The sequence below is a fragment of the Nematolebias whitei genome, chromosome 6 (genome assembly GCF_014905685.2).
Source record: "Nematolebias whitei isolate Nwh7 chromosome 6, NemWhi1, whole genome shotgun sequence".
NCBI classification, from domain to species: domain Eukaryota; kingdom Metazoa; phylum Chordata; class Actinopteri; order Cyprinodontiformes; family Rivulidae; genus Nematolebias; species Nematolebias whitei.
Window position 1 is genome coordinate 12765852 of NC_056503.1, and position 18851 is coordinate 12784702.

Here is an 18851-nt window from a genome sequence, read left to right on the forward strand (position 1 = left end):
TGATTTTGTTTTAAAGGTAAAGTAGAACAATGTAGTAGAACATGATGTTGTGCACTTTTCGGCATTCCTAAGGCTCAGACATGGAAATATGGGCTGGTATTGTGCCAAAAATTGATGGGCTGCCAAATGGAGGCTGCAGGAACATGCATGGGAGGACTTTAACAAGAATTTAACCAGATTAACACCTAAAGACAATTATTTGTTTGCTCGAAATTATAGTAAAGGTGTGTCTCAGTTGAACTTTTACTTAATAAATGCACTTCAATGGTCAAATTAGCTGCATTTTGTTGGGGCGGTGCAGAGAAATGAAGCTGATTTGACGGTTGCTCCTTGTATGATCCCGGAGCTGGACGAAGGTGGCACTGTATGGCAAGCTGATTGTGTCATTAATAGCCACTTTTACCTATTACATGACACAACAGCATGTCATACAACTCGAGTGCCATCTAGTGGCTGAAAATGGTAGTGTTCAATATTTTCAGTCAGAATGAATGAAAATAGTCATGTCTCAGCCAAAAATTGGTTTATAAATATAGAAAAAAAACATAAATAAGTTGCTTCAGTGTATAAGTCACAGAGATACAAAAAACTGTAACTTATAGGCCAGAAAATATGGTATCTGGCAAACACCAGGTAATCACTGGACACCTACCACGTGTGTAACTTGCACTTGCCTGGTACTTATGGGGGATGTACCTTGTACATACAGGGTACATGTCTGGTATAGGTAATGCATTGCGACCTACTGGATGTTCTCAAAGGTGGAAACTAAGTAAGGTATTTTTCTAGAGTAAGGTGATTTCTTCCAGGACAGCCATGGTGACAGACTCATAACTTACCGACATCCGAGGCGATAAACAGGTTTCTTTTTTAGAAAGTGGATGATAATATCCTTTGCCGGCCCACTGAAGCGTTGGTCTTCAAACTTGCACGCATCCTCTAGAGTACGACGGGTCACCTCAGTGTTCTGCACCTTCTCTCTGAAATATTTAAAAGGCAACCGAGCAGCCACCATCTCATAAATGCTGCAGCCGAGAGCCCACCAGTCCACAGAGGTGCGGTAGTACTCCTGCTTCAGGAGCTCAGGAGCCATGTAGCCCGTTGTACCAGCCTGCATCACACAGGACACAGAGGAGGAGGAGAATGAAGGCAGAACAATCAGACAAATACAACCACAAAATAATAAAAGTTTTGGCATTATTAATACAAATACTCAATATTTATGTAAACGTTTTAAATGCTTTGGTTTATTCTCTAATGAGGTTAAGTCAGGTCATCTGGACGGATCTGCCCAGATGACCTGACTTAACCTCATTAGATGTATCTACCTGGATTATTGAGCATGCATCAGGATATTTGGCCTATTCTGTTTTAAAATTTAAATCAATCCATCCATCCATCCATCCATCCATCCAAGTTTAAATCTTAAAATATTATTCTAAAAATTGCCTTGTTCTAAACAAAATACTAGTGAACAAGAGTATTGCATACGGCAAGTTGTACGCACGTTGTACGCACGTTGTACGCCCATTGACTAACTATTATACAGCGATCTTTAGCAATGGTCTGGACAAGCAATGACCTTGCTTTAACTTGGACCATGATTTGTGACCTTGACAGGTGATGAAAAGTAAATGTAACACTCCGTCTAGTGATGATGCATATATATATATATATTTATAAAGTTTTGTTAAATTATCTTGAGCAGATCAGGAGTTATGGGCGGGACAAGAGAAAGTTTTCAGATGTACAAAGGTACGGACTAGTCGAGACTATACCATAATGAGTTGATGACTGTATAAACAGAGCCAAAGTTCAGACAATGTGTTGACCTTGACTAAGTTTAGCTTGAAGCTCCTAATAGTTATATTCAGTTTTGACCAAACTCTACCTGATGAAACAAAATTAAATAATAAAACAAGAACAAAATCATAGATACAGATATTGAATGTCCTTTGTCTAAAAACTTAATTATTCTGAATCTGTGATAATTCATTTGACTCATCCTAATAAAGACATGAAAAAAGCCGTACTGTATCTGACATTTGTAGGGCAAAGATTAGTTAGCTAATGCTTACAAAGCTTTGGGGGCTCCTCTTTACAGTTCTCCGTTAGTGCAGTGACCAACTGAGCACCAGGTCAGGCAACTTTTAATGGGATTACTCTGGTTTTCACTGGGTATTGCTCTCTGCACTGGCAGCTACAGCAGCCATCAGATCTATTCCTGGTAAGCTACTTGCAAGTAAACCTTGTAGTGGCATTAAAGAAGGAACAGAGTGCAGGTCTTACCAGAGTTTTACAGGTAAAGGGAAATCTACTGACCATGCTTGGTCACCAAGTTACGTTCTAGTTTGTACAGAATTTAATCGTCGCTCAAACAAAGAACTTAGTCAGACTAACATCAGACACTGACAGTGGGAGTTTCTGTAGATACTACTAACCCTTTGGCAGATCATTTTTCCATTTGGCAGCTCCACAGCCAGTCCGAGGTCTGACAGTCGACACTGGCCTTTACCATCCAACAGGACATTCTCAGGCTTCATATCACGGTACACAATGTCCATAGAGTGCAGGTGGAAGAGGCCAGTGACTATTTGTGCTGCGTAATAAACCACACGCTCCATGTGGATACCTCTCTCCCCTAACTCGTAGATATGAAACTTGAGGTCCCCTCCGGACATTAAGTCCATGACCAGGCACAGGTGGGTTTTGCTTTCATAGGCGTAGGCCAGGTTTACTATGAAGAGGCTGTTGACCTTTTCCAGGATGTGCTTCTCCAGAAGAGCCAGTTTCTCGCCACTTTTCTTCTTTAGACACTTCTTTTCAAGCTTCTTGCAAGCGTACATGTAGCCTGTGTGTTTCACCTGCACCGCACACACCTGCCAGACAGGGAACATTGTCAACATGTGTAAAAGTGATCAACTTTAATAAAAGGAGAGGGCTCTATAGTAAAATTCAATTCAATAATACTTTATTAATCCCAGAGGGAAATTATTTGTCGTTGTAACTCATTATCCTCATCTCATTAAGAGATGTTATAGATGCTGATGGCTGTAAGCAGGAAGGATCTCTTGTAAAGGTCCATCCCACAGTGGATCCTAAGAAACTGGCTGCAGATGCCGGCCAATCCGTCCACCCAGACTCGGCTGGCCTCTCGGTTCCCCCGGGTTGTAGGACCGCCTGAATGCTGGGCAGAACTCCTCCCAGAGCGATGGACACTCCTCCCAGCAGTCTGCCGAGCTCCTCGTCACTGTGGACAGCCAATTGTAGGTGCCAAGGGATGATCCCGTCCTTCCACTGTCATGAGCCGTGTTTCCTGCTAGTTCCAGGATCTCAGTGGTCAGGCACTCGAGCACAGCTGGCAGGTAGATGAGAATGCATCTACAGAACATCCTTTTCAACTCATTTGAGATTTGGGGCGGTAGTTGAGATATTATTTGAGCTTTTGAGATGTTAATCAGCTGCTGTTGGTTGTAGAAAACTGCCTTGTTGCCATGGTTACGGATAATAACATAACATCATCATCATCATAACATCATCATAAAAGTACATGAAACAGTATTATGAAGCGATTGACTAAGTTTAACATTTAATGAGTCATTCATTGAGTTTTTTTGGTACCTACCTCCCCAAAGCCACCTCTTCCCAAAGTCCTGAACTCATAAAAATATTTGTCAGTGATTTTCTGCTTCTCACACTCCTTCCACTGCAGAAACCTGTAAAAGAAAGGGCTCTTCAGGTATCCCATGAAAGGCTTGCCCCTCAAGAAGTCCCTTGTTGCCTCTCTGATCTGGTCCAGGGCTGCTTCGTCAAAGTTTTTGTCCGATAAAGCCTTGCACATTTTGACGTTCTCTCCTGTCAGGTAGGAAAGGAAAGTCTCAGACTGAGGATGACAGAACTTTAACAGTATTCTCTGTTTGACCTTCTCCTTGGTGCTATCCTCAGCAAAGCTCCAGTCACTCAGCTCTTCCAGGAACTCAGCAGCAGCCACGCATGGCGGATTGGACGTCAGCAGAAACTGCCGGAACAACTTCTTTCCAATGGGTTGTTGCTCGCAGAGTGACTCGTACGTCTTCACCACCTCCTGAGAAGCAGAGCACTTCTTGGGTTTAGGCAGCGTCAAGGCTACTCTCCATGTTCTCAGCTCAGAGGAATCACACTGCTGAGCTCTCAGGTAGGCTGTGTTGGCCACCAAACCGTCCAGTCCCAGCAGGTCACCCATACTGGATGTTGCCTGTGGTAAACTGGTAGGCAACTGATAAACTAAGAACACTTGAATTCACCCATTGAACTCTAGAAGTGAGCACGTCAAGCACCCACATCCTGCACATTTTCTTCCACCACGCTGACTGAGTCGCAGGGATTTGTTAGCAGCTAAGTGCCTTTGCACATCTTTGCAAATAGGGAAAGCAACTTACAAGGTTTGAACCTAAGAGGATTTAGGCCGCTCTATTCTTAGGAGATACAAAGTGCCTGTGTGCAACGCTCCAACAGCCTCCTTGACAGAACAAGGCAGCAGATCCAGTCTTAGAAAAAATATGTTCAACTGAGTATGAAATGAGAGAAATGAAGAAATACTTTAACAGATTTAGTCTGAGTGAACGTCAGGATCCAATTTCCCCATCAGAACGTTGTTCTGACAAAAGCTGAGCAGTAATAGGTTCACTTGTCAGGGATCATTAAAACTTATTAATGTAAATGTATTTATTTTAAAATGCGTACAATCAATTCTGTTGTAGCTTTTTTGTTTGTTTGTTTATTTTGTTGGATGTGTCAGTTTAAAAAATAGTTAATTTTTGCCTGGACTGATATGATAATGGTTAGTCAGTGTGGAACGACCCCATATAAAAACAACTCCACCCTACAGGTACAGTGGTGATGAATTTTTAGAATTTTTTTGTATTTCTGCATAAATATGACCTGAAACATCATCGGATTTTCACACAAGTTCTACAAGTGGATAAAGAGAACCCAGTTATCAAATGAGAGTAAACTATTACACTTGGTCATTTATTTATTGAGGAAAATGATCCGACATTACATATTTGTGATGGTAAAAGTATGTGAACCTTTGCTTTCAGTATCTGGTGTGACCTCCTGTGCAGAAATAACTACAACTAAATATTTCCAGTAACCGTTGATCAGTCCTGAACACCAGCTTGGAAGAACTTTAACCCATTCCTCTGGATGTTGGTGGTTTCCTCACATTAACTGCTGCTTCAGGTCCTTCCACAACATCTGGATTGGATTAAGGTCAGGACTTTGACTTGGCCGTTCCAAAACATGAACTTTATTGTGCTTGAACCATTCTTTGGTAGAACATCTTGTGTGCTGAGGGTCATTGTCTCGCTGCATGACCCACCTTCTTTTGAGATTCAGTTCATGGACAGATGTTCTGACATTTTCCTTTAGGGTTCTCTGATATAATTCAGAATTCATTGTTCCATCGACGATGACGAGCCGTTCTGGCTCAGAAGCAACAAAACAGGCTCAAACCATGATACTACCTCCACCATGTTTCACAGATGGGATAAGGATGCAGGAATGCAGTGTTGTCCTTTCTCCAAACATAACTCTTTTCATTTAAACCAAAAAGTTCTACTTTGGTCTCATCCGTCCACAAAACATTTTTCCAACAGTCGTGATCTTTTCTGAAACTGCAGACGAGCAGCAATGTTCTTTTTGGAGAGCAGTGGCTTCTCCTTCAACTCCACCATGAACCATTGTTGTTCAGAGTTCTCCTGATGGTGGACTCATGAACATTAACATCAGTCAATGTGAGGGAGACCTTCAGTGGTTAGAAGTTACCCTGGAGTCCTTTGTGACCTCAGACTATCCCACACCTTGGAGTGATCTTTGTTGGTCCACCACTCATGGGGAGGGTAACTATGGTCTTGAAGTTCCTCCATTTGTCCACAATCTGTCTGACTGTGGATTGGTGGAGTCCAAACTCTTTACAGATGTTTTGTAACATTTTCCAGCCTGATGAGCATCAACAACTCTTTCCCTGAGCTCCTCAGAAATCTCCTTTGTTCCTGCCATGATCCACTTCCACAAACATGTTGTGAAGATCAGACTTTGATAGATCCTGTTCTTTAAACCAAACAGGGTGCCCACTCACACCTGATAGACTGAAAACACCTGACTCTAATTTCACCTTCAAATTAACTGATAATCCTAGAGGTTCACATACTTTTACCATCACAAATATAATATATATACAATATAATATTGAATTATTTTCCTCAATAAATAAATGATCAAGTATAATGCTTTCGTGTCATTTGTTTAACTGGGTTCTCTTTATCAACTTTTAGGACGTGCGTGAAAATCTGATGTTTCAGATCATATTTATGCAAAAATATAGAAAATTCTAAAGCGTTCAAACTTTCAGCACCACTGTACATCTCAAAAAACCAGAGAAAACGCCAGAAGCATCTTACCAGGGCTAAGGACTTCAGAAAACCCAGTGGACCAGCACCATCAGATGACTTGGCACCAAACCATCACTGACTGTGGAAACTTCCCAGTGGACTTCAAGCAACTCTTCCTCCAGTCTCTGGGACCTTAATGTCCAAATGAAGTGCACATTTAACTTTCACCTGAATAAAGGTCATTGGACCACTGAGCAACAGTCCAGTTCTTCTGCTCCTCAGCAGGTAAGACACTTCTGATGTCTCTGGTTCAGGAGTGGACTTGAGGAACGCCACATCTGTAGCTCATGTCTATTCGTCTGTGCATAGTGTGCTTATGGTTCAACTTTATCACAATATTATAATTTTCTTAGACATTGAGGTTTGGTTTGTCATTATTGATAAGCCATAATCATCAAAATTACAAAAGCTTTGAATACTTCACTTTATGTGTAATGAATCTGATGTGGTTGACAAAAATATTGAACCTTTTCACAATATTCTAATTTCTTGACATGCACCTGTGAGCAGATGCAACGTGGTTCATTTGAACTACTTACAATGCTCAGACTAGCTGATCACTTGTCTGGTCAGAATTATTTCATAAATGTGAGTATGTTAAGAGCCACCTACAACAGGTAAGATGTTTATAATCTTTCCATAAAACGTTCTTTCAAAAATGTCCAACCACTTTGCCTTATATTTTGATTTACAATTATAAATTATTGCAAGACAAAGTTAAAAACACGCACCAAGTAAATTCATGAGAATTACAGTATGAAACAGGCGCTTCTCATCTTTGACTCCCTCTCAGGGTGAAGTTAACAAAACTTCCCAGTCTCATTGTGTCAGGTACACAGCTCATTCCTTCTCATAAAAATATTCTCCGAGCAGGAAACCTAATGTAGTTTTGGATATTTGGTACTGCACCACAATGCTTTACCAACAAACTTCACTGAAAACGTACCTGACACTTAAAAGTCACAGATTTTTGACTGCAATGAGCTAAAACTTAATCCCGCGTCAGGTTTTAGTACTTGCAGGTTTATGTTTCTGGAGATGTGATTTAAAATACAGACCAATCTTTGCAGGGATATTCTCACTTCCATTATTCCAAACTAAAATGTTGGTTACATAAAGTACCATATACGTTGACAACCATTTATAAAGGATTAACACCAAGCAAGGATTACAACTATTCACAACGCTTTATTTTTTAAAAGGAAAGCCACAGACAAGATGTGACAAAACCCCAAACAATTCATTCGTCTCTTCTGGACTCCTGATCCCTTCAGCGATCCATCTGCGCAGCCTTTAACTTTTCCAGTCGCGCTCCTCCGACACCAGGAAATGCACTCGTAAGGAAGAGGACAGCGCAGGGATCACCGACCGCTGCCTCTCACCACTCTCAGGTGCAAACATGCACAGTCCACCTGGATGTTGCGCTCATTTGCCGATCCTCTGAACCACCCAGTCTTGTTGGCAGAGAGGACAGCGATTGTTCTGCTTCACCCAGAGCGACATGCAGCAGTTGTGGAAGGAGTGATTGCACTCTCCCCATACGACTGTAAAAGAGAAAACACAGGAGCAAGTGAAAAGACAGACCGCACAAAAAAGAAAATGATGACGCATTAGCAAATAGAAAACAGAAACTGTGACGTTAAAGGGAGACGTCTGTTTGCTGATGTGTGGGACTTTTAAAGAAAAAGTTGTGCAGCTTCTGTTCAAAACATTCAGTTTTCTTATAAACTGTCAGCGTCCTGGTAGTGAAACTGATGCGTGTTAACTCTGACATGAATTATAACAACAAGGGTGATCAGCAATTTCCTCAGACTAAACAGTTCGCATGCTGTCATTTTGTCTTTAAATGTATCCTGACTTGATATCACTTCATACTTGCTTTTATTTACAGGAAGACCTTTATGCCTAATTTGTTTCCATGTTCCTTTTTTAGTCATTGATTTTAAATGTAATGTTTTGTCTGAATCTATACCATTTTTAAATTATTTGTGCATTTATAAGGCATGCTGATGGGATTCTTCAGGAGCATGCACTTTTACAAAGCCGACTCAAACTATTTTACTGAATGTATTTGAATATATGATGAGTTATTATTTATTTCTGAGCCTTTTATTAAAAGTGAAGAGTAAAATTTACTGGATGAAGCCAGAATTAAGAAGAATTTTTCAAGCTTTTATAAATCCTGACTAGTGCACGCACTAAAGAAGACTTCCCATTCCCTATGCATTAAAAAAAAAAAACATTTGTTTTTCATATTAAAAGAGTGATAAAGACAAACACAACAAAGTAACAAGTCATAAATATAATTTAATGCAAATACAATTTGCATCATACACTCAAAGTCTGCAGACAAATCCACTAAAATGTAAGAACTGTTTTAATAAAGTGAACTGTCTACCAGCCTTTTAAACCTATTTTAATAAAATGCACATAAATCCAGCTTTGCCTTGTTTGCATGGACGTGAATATTTATTAGCAGGCTCGTTTACAGATTAGTTTCACTGCTAGCTTGTTAACTTGGTGAGTATTTGTGTTTTGAGCAGAAAATGCCTTACCAACACAGTCCTCTTGTTTATTTTCCGCCTGACATCGGAGGCACGCGTCTGTAAAACGTGAATTGTTTATTAGTGTTTTTACTGCTAGCCAAGTTAGCATCATTAGCATGCGTAAGCTCCGGACTCACCCATCACCTGGACACGACAAATGGCACAGGTGTCGCACTCAACGTCCCAGCTCCACATCGCCACCGCATTCCACTTCTTCAGGGAAAACATCTTGTCCCCGCCCGACTTTGAGCTCGAAGACGTGCTGTGCGAGAGGACCAAGCCCGGCTCGTCGCCGTCGTCCATCTCTGCCGCTAACGTTAGCTTAAAGTTAGCTGCGCTAGCTTAGCTAAAGCTAAACAAAAATGGAAGAAACACACCGGCGCCGTTAGCTCCGATGCTAGCTGTGTTAGCACGTTCTCGACAGAAGAGGGCGCTGTTTGTCAGGATTAGGTAAGAATAAAATAGAATAGAATAGAATAAAATAGAATAGAATTTATTGTCATCATAGAGTGTACAACGAGATTATTAAGCAAATGTAGACCAACTAGGTTCCAAAATAAATAAAAAAAACATACTGAAGAATATATAAGAATGTATCCTGATGCATGCTCATAATATAAGAAAGTACAGTATATACAGAGGTGGATATTGCACCGTGATGTGATGTTCAAGTACAAGATATGAAAATGAAATTTTCACTTTGCTGAGATAGAGCTTGTTCAGTGGACTACAGTTTAAACCGTAGCAGTGGAAGCAGCAGTCAGAGTCAGAGAGTCAGAGTTTCTTTATTGTCATTCGCACCTCATGTGGTACATGTGGTGGAGCGAAATTATGTACACGGGGTCCCAGTTACATCCAACAATAAAATGTCTAAGAAAAACAGTAAAAACATCTAAGATATGAACTAAGAAAAACATCAACTAAATATACACTAAGCACTCATAACATAAAACATTGAACATCAGCACAAACATGAACATGAGTCTGTGAGCAGATGTGCACGCATGAACACATCAACATTGAAACAGATCAGCAGCAACATGAAACAGATCAGCAGCAACATGATATGGTTTTTCACAGTGATTATTCTAGTTAGAGATTCATGAGTCCAACAGCCTCAGGGTAGAAGCTGTTCCTCAGTCTAGTGGTTCTACACTTAATGCTCCTTAACCTCCTTCCTGAGGGGAGTGGGGCAAAAAGTGTGTGTGCTGGGTGGGTGGGGTCCTTCATGATGCAGGTGGCCCTCTTCCTGCATCTGGAGGTGTAGATGTCTGTGATGGTGGGGAGACTGATTCCAACAGATTTCTGTGCAGCCTTCACCACTCTCTGCAAAGCTTTTCTTTCTGCAGCTGTGCAGCCTCCATGCCACACATTGATGCTCGAGCACAGGATGCTCTCCACTGCACACCTGTAGAAGGAGGTGAGGACTGAGCTTCCCAGACCAGCTCGCCTCAGCCGTCTGAGGAAGTAGAGTCTCTGATGAGCTTTCTTGATCAGGCTGGTGGTGTTGTTGCTCCAGCTGAGGTTGTCATTCATGTGTACACCCAAGTACTTGTAGCTGGAGACCACTTCCACCGCAGATCCTCTTATGTTCAGGGGGGTGTAGGTGTTTTTGTTCCTTCTGAAGTCCACAATCATCTCCTTTGTCTTCTTCACGTTGATGTGAAGGTTATTCTCTCTGCACCAGCTCTCCAGGTGTTCCACCTCTTGCCTGTAGCTGGACTCATCATTGTTTGTGATGCATCCCACCACCGCTGTATCATCTGCAAACTTTACAATGTGACAGCCTGGATGGGTAGCTGCACAATCATATGTGAGCAGAGTAAACAGGAGGGGGCTCAACACACATCCCTGAGGGGAGCCAGTGCTGAGGGTTATGGTGGAGGAGGAGAGGTTGTGGATCCTCACTAACTGTGGTCTGTTTGTTAAAAAGTCTAGTACCCAGTTGCAGATGGAGGGGCTTAGTCCTAGTGTGGATAGTTTGTCCATCAGGGTTTGGGGGATCATGGTGTTGAAGGCGGATGTGAAGTCCACAAAGAGCATACGGACGTAAGAGTTTTTCTGCTCCAGGTGGTTGAGTGCAGTGTGGACCACAGAGGAGATTGCATCCTCTGTTGATCGGTTCTCACGGTATGCATACTGATGAGGGTCCTCGTTGATGTTGATGGTTGTTTTGATGTGAGTCATGACCAGTTTTTCGAAGCATTTAGCAACTATCGGGGTGAGGGCCACTGGCCGATAGTCATTCAGACCAGTCACTGTAGAGCTTTTTGGGACTGGGATGATGGTGGCAGTCTTCAGGCAGGTGGGAACTGTCTCCAGGGTAAGTGAGGTGTTAAAGATGTCTGCCAGCACCTCACAGAGCTGATCAGCACATTCCTTCAACACTTTTCCGGGGATGTTGTCTGGGCCAGTTGCTTTGTGCGGATTAATCCTCCTGAAGGTACTCCTTACTTCTGCTGAGGTCACGCTGAGATGCTCTTCATCCGGTGGTGAGGTGAGTCTGGTGCAGTGGTGGTATTGATAATTATTTCCCTTCTTTCGGCTGCTCTCTTCCTCGGGGGCTTGGCGATAGCTTTTACGCTGGATTCCTGATGCTACCACAGACCACCGAGCTACCACAGCCCTCTGTGTGGAGCAGAGGGCTGCCATTCAGGCACCCAGAGGAGCAGATGGTGGAGATTAAGGGTCTTGCTCTAAGGCACAGAGTGAGACAAATGAGGGTGGAGGCAGGTGTGGGTGCTTAATCTTTCCCACCCACATTTTTTATGTTTTGGGTTCTGGTGGTCGAACCGGCAACCTTCCGATCACAGGCTCGCCTGCTCTAACCACTGTACCAACACTCCCCCAGGTTGTATTGATTAATATATTGCACATTATTGTTATGTTATTGGTGAGAAGGAAGTGTCAAAGACCACGAGGAGGGAAACGTGTCGGGAGACAGAGGGAGAAAAGGAAAGTCAAGAATGTAGGACTGAGGGTGGCAACTCTAAATGTGGGGACAATGACAGGCAAAGGTAGAGAGCTGGCTGACATGATGCTGAGAAGGAAGGTAGATGTTTTACAAAGGTACAAAAGGACAAAGTCCTTTATTTGCCATTAGTGCACAGAACAATCCAGGCACATTGGAATTCTTGTGCAGAGCTCTCAGTCATAGTCAAAACACTGAAACAACACTAAATAAAATAAAAATAAGAACAAAGTGGTTTTTATCTACACTGCACATAACGCAAACCATGTCACATGACAAGTGAAGTTAGCTAGTGTGGTGTTATTGCACCTAATCAGAAGTTGTGTTTTTGCCATCAGTCTGACTGTGGCAGAGAAAAACAAAACTTTTACTATGGGTGATGATGCTATCTGCTCTACTGTCTCAGGTTATATGAACATTATTTTGTGTCTGATAAGGGAGTGAGCTGGATGGAGTGAGTCCTTGATGACACCAGCTGCTCTTTTTTGACAGTGTTGTACATACGGTACATGCATCAAGTCCATTGAAGGAAGTTTTGTTCCTGTGATCCTCTCATCAGCCTTTATGACTCTTTGCAGTGTCTTTATTTCTGCTTTTGTGGTGTTCCCATACCAGACAGTGATGTTTGTGGTTAAGATATTCTCTATCAGTCCTCTATAGGTCTGAGTGAGGGTGCTGGTTCAGACCTGCTTTCCTGAGCAGCTTAATGAAGTAAAGCCTTTTGCTGGGCTTTTTTCACTGACTGGTGTTGAGAGACCAGCGCAGGTCCAACATAACCTGCTGTCCTAAGAATATGGCTGCCAGCTCCTACCTCACTCCCTTTATTGATGAGAGGCTGTAATGTGGGAGGGTTCTTCCTGAAGTCCAATATGATTTCTTTGGTCTTGTATGTACTGAGGATGAGGTCGGTCTTCTCTCTATATGTTATTGTTGTCTGCCAGAGTCCTGCACCCTGACTCGTTCCCCTCCTGGATGAGCCCCAATAAAATGGTGTTGTCAGCATATTTAACAACAACCATATGGTGCTGTGTGGAGACACAGTCATAAGTACAGGGTAAAGAGTTTGCGGCAACAGCCCTGCAGGGATCCTGTGCTGACTGTGGCTTCAGCAGACACCCGTCCTCCCATTCTCACCACCTGTGGTCAGACATGTCTCTGTCTCCCCCTGTCTCCCCCCGCACTCCCAGTTTGAGTTTGGGGAGCTCTCAAAAGAATGAAGTAGGGGACGGCAGTAGGACCTGATGACATACCAGTGGAGGTTTGGGAATATCTTAAATGTCTTGGAGAGATGGCAGTAAGGTTTTTGACTCAAATATTCAATTACATATTTGAGGGTGAGAAAATGCCTGAGAACTAGAGAAGAAGTGTTCTGGTGCCCATTTTTAAGAACAAGGGTGATGTACAGAGCTGTAGCAACTACAGGGGAATTAAGTTGATGAGTTGCACGATGAAGATCAGGGAGAGAGTTGTGGAAGCTAGACTTAGACAAGAGGTGACTATCTGTGAGCATCAGTATGTCTTCATGCCAAGAAAGAGCACCACAGATGCCATCTTTGCTTTGAGGATGCTGATGGAGAAGTACAGAGAGGGTCAGGAAGAACTCCATCGTTTCTTTGTGGATTTAGAAAAATCATCTGACAGGGTGCTGAGGGAGGAGGTGTGGTATTGCATGAGGAAATCTGGAGTGGCAGAGAAGTATGTTAGACTGGTACAGGACATGTATGAGGACAGCAGGACAGTGATGAGATGTGCTGTAGGAGTGACAGATAGTTTCAAGGTGGAGGGGGGAGTGCATCAAGGATCGGCTCTGAGCCCCTTCTTGTTTGCTCTGGTGATGGACCGACTAACAGATGAGGTCAGGCAGGAATCCCCATGGACAATGATGTTTGCAGATGACATTGTGATCTGTGGTGAGAACAGGGAACATGTGGAGGAGAATTTGGAGAGGTGGAGGTATGCACTTGAAAGAAGAGGAAGGAAAGGAAACTTAGTAAGACAGAGTACATGTGTGTGAATGAGAGGGAGGAGGTGGAACACTGAGACTACAAGGATCAGAGGTCACAAAGGTGCAGGACTTCATGTACTTGCAGTCCACTGTCCAGGAAAACAGGGAGTGTGGTAAAGAGGTGAAGAGAGTCCAGGCAGGGTGGAGTGGATGGAGAAAAGTTTCAGGAGTGATTTGTGACCAAAGGGTGTCAGCAAAGGTCAAAGGAAAAGTTTACAAGACAGTGGTGAGATCAGCTATGTTGTCTTGTCTGGAGACAGAGACATGGACAAAAAGACAGGAGGCAGAACTAGAAGTGACAGAAATAAAGATGTTGAGGTTCTCCTTAGGAGTGACAAGGATGGATAAGATTAGGAATTAGATCATCAGAGGTACAGCACAGGTTGAACAACTGGGAGATAAAGTTAGAGAGACTAGACTGAAATGGTTTGGACAAGTCCAGAGGAGGGACAGTGGGTATATTGGTAGAAGGATGTTAGAAATACAGCTGCCAGGAAAAAGACAAAGAGCAGAAAGCATATTGATGCAGTTAGAGAGGACATGGAGGTAGTTGGAGTGAGGACAGAGGATGCAGAGGATGAGTTGGTGTATTGACCCCTGAAAAGGGAACATCTGAAAGAAGAAGAGTTAAAGATTGGTCAGATGGAAGTCCAAGTGAGATTCGTACATGTGAGAGTTCACAAAGGTTATGGCCCTGGGAAAGAAACTGTTTCTCAATCTGTTAGTTCTGGTTTTGATATATTTGCAGCACATGCCAGAGGGGCTGTTTGAACCTGCCAGTTCAAACTGTTGAGATATGGAGTGACAGCTGTCCTTAGATATGTTCTGTGCTCTTCAGAGACAGTGGGACATGTAGATGTCCATCAGGGAGGGAAGAGGGCAGCCATCAATCTTCTTTGCTGTCTTGATTACCTTCTTGAGCCTCATTTTGTCTGTCTCAGTTTTTCTCCCGTATCTTACTGAGATACAGTACGTCAGGAGGCTCTCAATGAATGAGCAATAGACGGTCAGCAGCAGTTTTTATTATCCAGGTTGCTCTTCGTAAGAACCCTTAGGAAGTGTTGTTGCTGCTGGGCCTTCTTGATGACAGTTGTGACGTTATCTGTCCAGGAGAGGTCAGCAGAGATCAAGACACCCAGGAACCTGATTGTATGAGTGCCCATACAATCAGGTTCCCCACACTCACAGTTGATATAGAGGGGGGCCAGGTCAGTTCTGTGCTTCCTGAAGTCCACGATGATCTCCTTTGTTTTTATGGTGTTCAATACCAGATTGTTCTCTGAGCACCAAATAGTTAATTTCTGGACCTAAGCTATCTCGTCTCTCTTTGAGATGAGTCCAACCACTGTAGTAAGATAATGAAATATACAAATAAGATACAGATTTATTTATTATTATTAAATGAAAAACACAAAGTTTTTTTTCATTATGGTCTTCAATGTTTGGTATGTTTTTCACTAGTATTAGTCATTTTTAATGTGTTTTAATCATTGCTTCATTGACTTTTCAATATAATTAGTGAAACTAATTGAAATGTGCCAGGATGTTGTATCATATAATCAAATTATTTAAAAAAGTTAAAATTAAGTTCCCTGCTGCTAAAAAGCCCAGGAAAATTATACCAACTTTGTTCAAATGGGTTTGAGAATTAATGAAATTCTGGCAACTTTAGTGGTATAAAAAATACAATTCTTCTGTTGTTTTAAGGCTTCAAAAGGCTTAAAAACACAGTTTCAGGTCAAAATATTTTTCTGAAAGTTGCTTAGAATGTAAAAAAGACGTTACAATAAAGTCTTACTTACCTTTTAATGAATAAATAGACTGATGAGCTAATGGCTAGTCCAACCAAGGGCAAGTTCAACCCAACTCCAATATCACAAATTTCATAGCAGTTCATGCAAATGCAATTTAAAAAACTTTAGCTCTGTTGTTAGTTTCACATTGTACGATTATTCCTACAGGAATATTTTTTACTTCTGGCAAAAGCGGCCCAGATGGCATCAAAATTGCTACAGCTAGCTGCTGATGTTTGTGTTAGCAAATGAAAACAGACTTATATGTAAATAACTGTATAATGCTAAATTTATGGTGATGTAAAGGCTTGTAAAATGTTCATCTGAACCACTGCAACATTTTAGGATGCAGCTACACTTTATCCAAGTTGCAATCTTTCAAAGTTATTCTATCTACAACAGGTAAGATAATAATCATTCATACTTTTTCCATACAACTTGATTTTAACAACATATCCAACTGTCTAAGTTGGTATCAAATCTGCCAGGACTTCTAAATTAACTTTTTCACGCAGACAACCCACAGAATGATAATTTAGTTTTGTTAAATATATTATTGGATTCATGATAGCAGGGTTTCTGCTTTTTGGCATCGTTGGGTTCCTATGCTATCGGCTTTTGTGGAAGACATCGGCAGCAGTTTCGGCCATGACAAAACTGTCAAGTCTGTGTGAAGGTTTGGTTTGTGCTACAAGTACTCAAAATCAGCTGTTTACGAGCTAAACAATTAAATAGAAGCGATTTGTGAGAATTGTAGGCCACCTGTGGCTTCTAGGACTTACCAGCATGTTGGAGACGACCTTGAAGGAGTCTGCACGGATCAGTGGAATGCCCACAAATCTGACCATCTTGGATCGAAAGTACCAGCAGGACTCAAGGTTGACAAGGACGAAAACAGTCTGCCTGAAGAAATCAACAATTGTGGCTTATCTGACTCCCCCGTTTGGCCTCGAAAGCAGGCCGACTATCAAATTTCTCCTGGGAAAAAGCTTTGTCAATCGCACCCCCCGAGAACTTCTGTGCAGGCTTATCAGAACTGCCGTCTGTCTGACCAACATCTTATCAGGACTATGGTCTATCTGGAAATGCTTCATGGACAAATCTCACCATCTTGTTGTCAAATGCATTTATAATGTGTTATAAATGTGCTTGCAGGTAGAGTTTTTTTGATGTCTTAAATCATGTCCTGATAGGACAAGGTGTGAAGAGATCTTGTAATACCACTATCCATACTCATGGTCTTTTCCCTTCTTCTATCTAAAAGTATTCTCATAAATGATAAGGGGCCACACTCCTGCAGCAGCAGCAACGTGCACTCCGCCCATCTTTCGGACGATTGTACAAACATAATTTCACTGTATCTTGGTACAATGATAATAAAACTTCTTCTGATTCTGATAAAAATAAAAAACAGGAAACTAAACACGTTGAAATATCTCCTGTGCAATTTACTGAAAGCAGAGTTTTTGTTCGTTTGTGTGCTTTTCTTGCTACTCTGCTGCAGAAACTGTTTACAAGCTTTATGATGTAGAATTAATTTGTCATGTCTCTTTCACAGATTCACAGCTGGATTTTCTCGACCGCTAGAACAAAGAAAAAAAAAAACCTGTCATCCTTGATAGAAGTTTAGGAGTACTCTGCAGGCAGCTGGACCTCCATCATTCGTGGAGTTCCCTCCAAGTGGGTGTCTCTTCACTCAGGACACAGAGATTTTTAAGGGCTGAACTTAAGCTGAAAGCAGTGGATCTGGAGACTGAAGCTACCAGGGAGAAAACTGTGGTCTAACTTCAGGCAGCTGTACTGACATGACAGCAATAATCCAGGGAGCAGCGGGGAAAGAACAGAAAACATCTGCAATGAACAGAGCAACAGGTAATTTAACAGCAGAGCACAAAGTGACAGATTTACTATAATATGCTTCTTGGTCATGGTGCCATTTAAGCTGCAGTAATTTAGACAGCTGGTATGTAATATATATTATTTTTTTATATTTGTACCAACCTGTTGTTTGAACTTTCAGTGTGTGACAATGTGAGGTTGTGTTTATCCCAGCTAAAAGCTTTAAAATCCTTTTAAATGCAAAATACAATTGATGTGTTTCTGAATGTCTCAAACAAAAGAACAGTAGGTTGTTACACAGATATAAAAATAATATACCTGAAATATACTGGATGCCTCAAATTTTCTCCCGGGGATTAAGAAAGTATCTGTCTATCTGCCTGTCTGCCTGTCTGTCTATCTGTCTATCTGCCTGTCTGCCTATCTGTCTGCCTGTCTGTCTATCTGTCTGCCAGCCTGTCTATCTGTCTGCCTGTCTATCTATCTGCCTGTCTGTCTATCTGTCTGCCTGTCTGCCAGCCATTGCAACCCTTAAATGACTCATAATTTCAAACTATCCTTGTAAGCATGGTTCCATGGATTTTCTTCTCCTGCATTAATCTCCATATTAATTATATTTCACAACAAAGAACAGATCAAATTCATGATTAATATCTTATACAGTAAACACAGTGGGGTTGCAGTCCCTTATTGCATTTAATTTCTTTCCAGAGGAAAATTGCTGATCCATTATGAATTATCTTTAAATTCAAGTTTGGCATTTGATAGAATGGATTATGAGATGTTTGGCAGGATGTGTCATACTGAAGGACACAGTAATTTGTTGTAGTCTACAATAATTTGCATCAAATCCTAGATGAAGTGATGGAATGTGAATCTCTGGGCGAACTTTTCAATGAACAAATTCAATATGGATTCACTAGGTTGAAACGAGCTAATTGTTTCCAGTTGTATCCTTTTCCTGAATAATAAATAAAGAGCAAACAACTCTAACATCTATAAGTTGGTCGCCAAAGAGAACTTTGTTTTAACAATTTGGGATGTAGTCAAACATTTCTCCAACACAAAACTGGCTAAGATGCTACCAGATGTGGTTCTTAGAAGACAATTGATACCAGAGTTTGATACATGGTTGCAGAAGATTGTGGGAAAATAACGCACAAGTCATCTCTCATTAATCTGGAATGAGGTCGTATCAAAAACATCAAACAGACCACTGAAGACGAACGTCATGGAGGACAGCCCATATTTCACAACAGCTCT

The 18851-nt window shown here is 41.7% G+C and overlaps 3 protein-coding genes across 3 annotated transcripts in view; 1 reads left to right on the forward strand and 2 right to left on the reverse strand.

Moving 5' to 3' along the window:
* Positions 1–4222, reverse strand: part of grk7b (G protein-coupled receptor kinase 7b) — an 8212-nt gene extending 3990 nt beyond the window's left edge. The window contains exons 1-3 of the mRNA XM_037677389.1: positions 3626–4222; positions 2442–2879; positions 840–1111 (exon numbers count right to left, since the gene is read on the reverse strand). Of these exons, the coding sequence (XP_037533317.1) occupies positions 840–1111; positions 2442–2879; positions 3626–4222 (1307 nt within the window). The remainder of the gene's footprint in view (positions 1–839; positions 1112–2441; positions 2880–3625) is intronic.
* Positions 4223–7616: 3394 nt separating this feature from the next.
* On the reverse strand, positions 7617–9313 carry rnf7 (ring finger protein 7). The gene is made up of 3 exons (XM_037677393.1): positions 9118–9313; positions 8990–9037; positions 7617–7978 (listed from the first exon to the last, which is right to left on the reverse strand). The coding sequence occupies exons 1-3, from the start codon at positions 9281–9283 to the stop codon at positions 7860–7862; spliced, it is 333 nt and encodes a 110-aa protein (XP_037533321.1). The 5' UTR covers positions 9284–9313; the 3' UTR covers positions 7617–7859.
* An 8183-nt stretch (positions 9314–17496) lies between these two features.
* Positions 17497–18851, forward strand: part of LOC119411538 (transmembrane protein 255B) — a 17178-nt gene continuing 15823 nt past the window's right edge. The window contains exon 1 of the mRNA XM_037678491.1: positions 17497–17644. Coding sequence (XP_037534419.1) covers positions 17555–17644 — 90 coding nt within the window. The 5' untranslated portion in view covers positions 17497–17554. The remainder of the gene's footprint in view (positions 17645–18851) is intronic.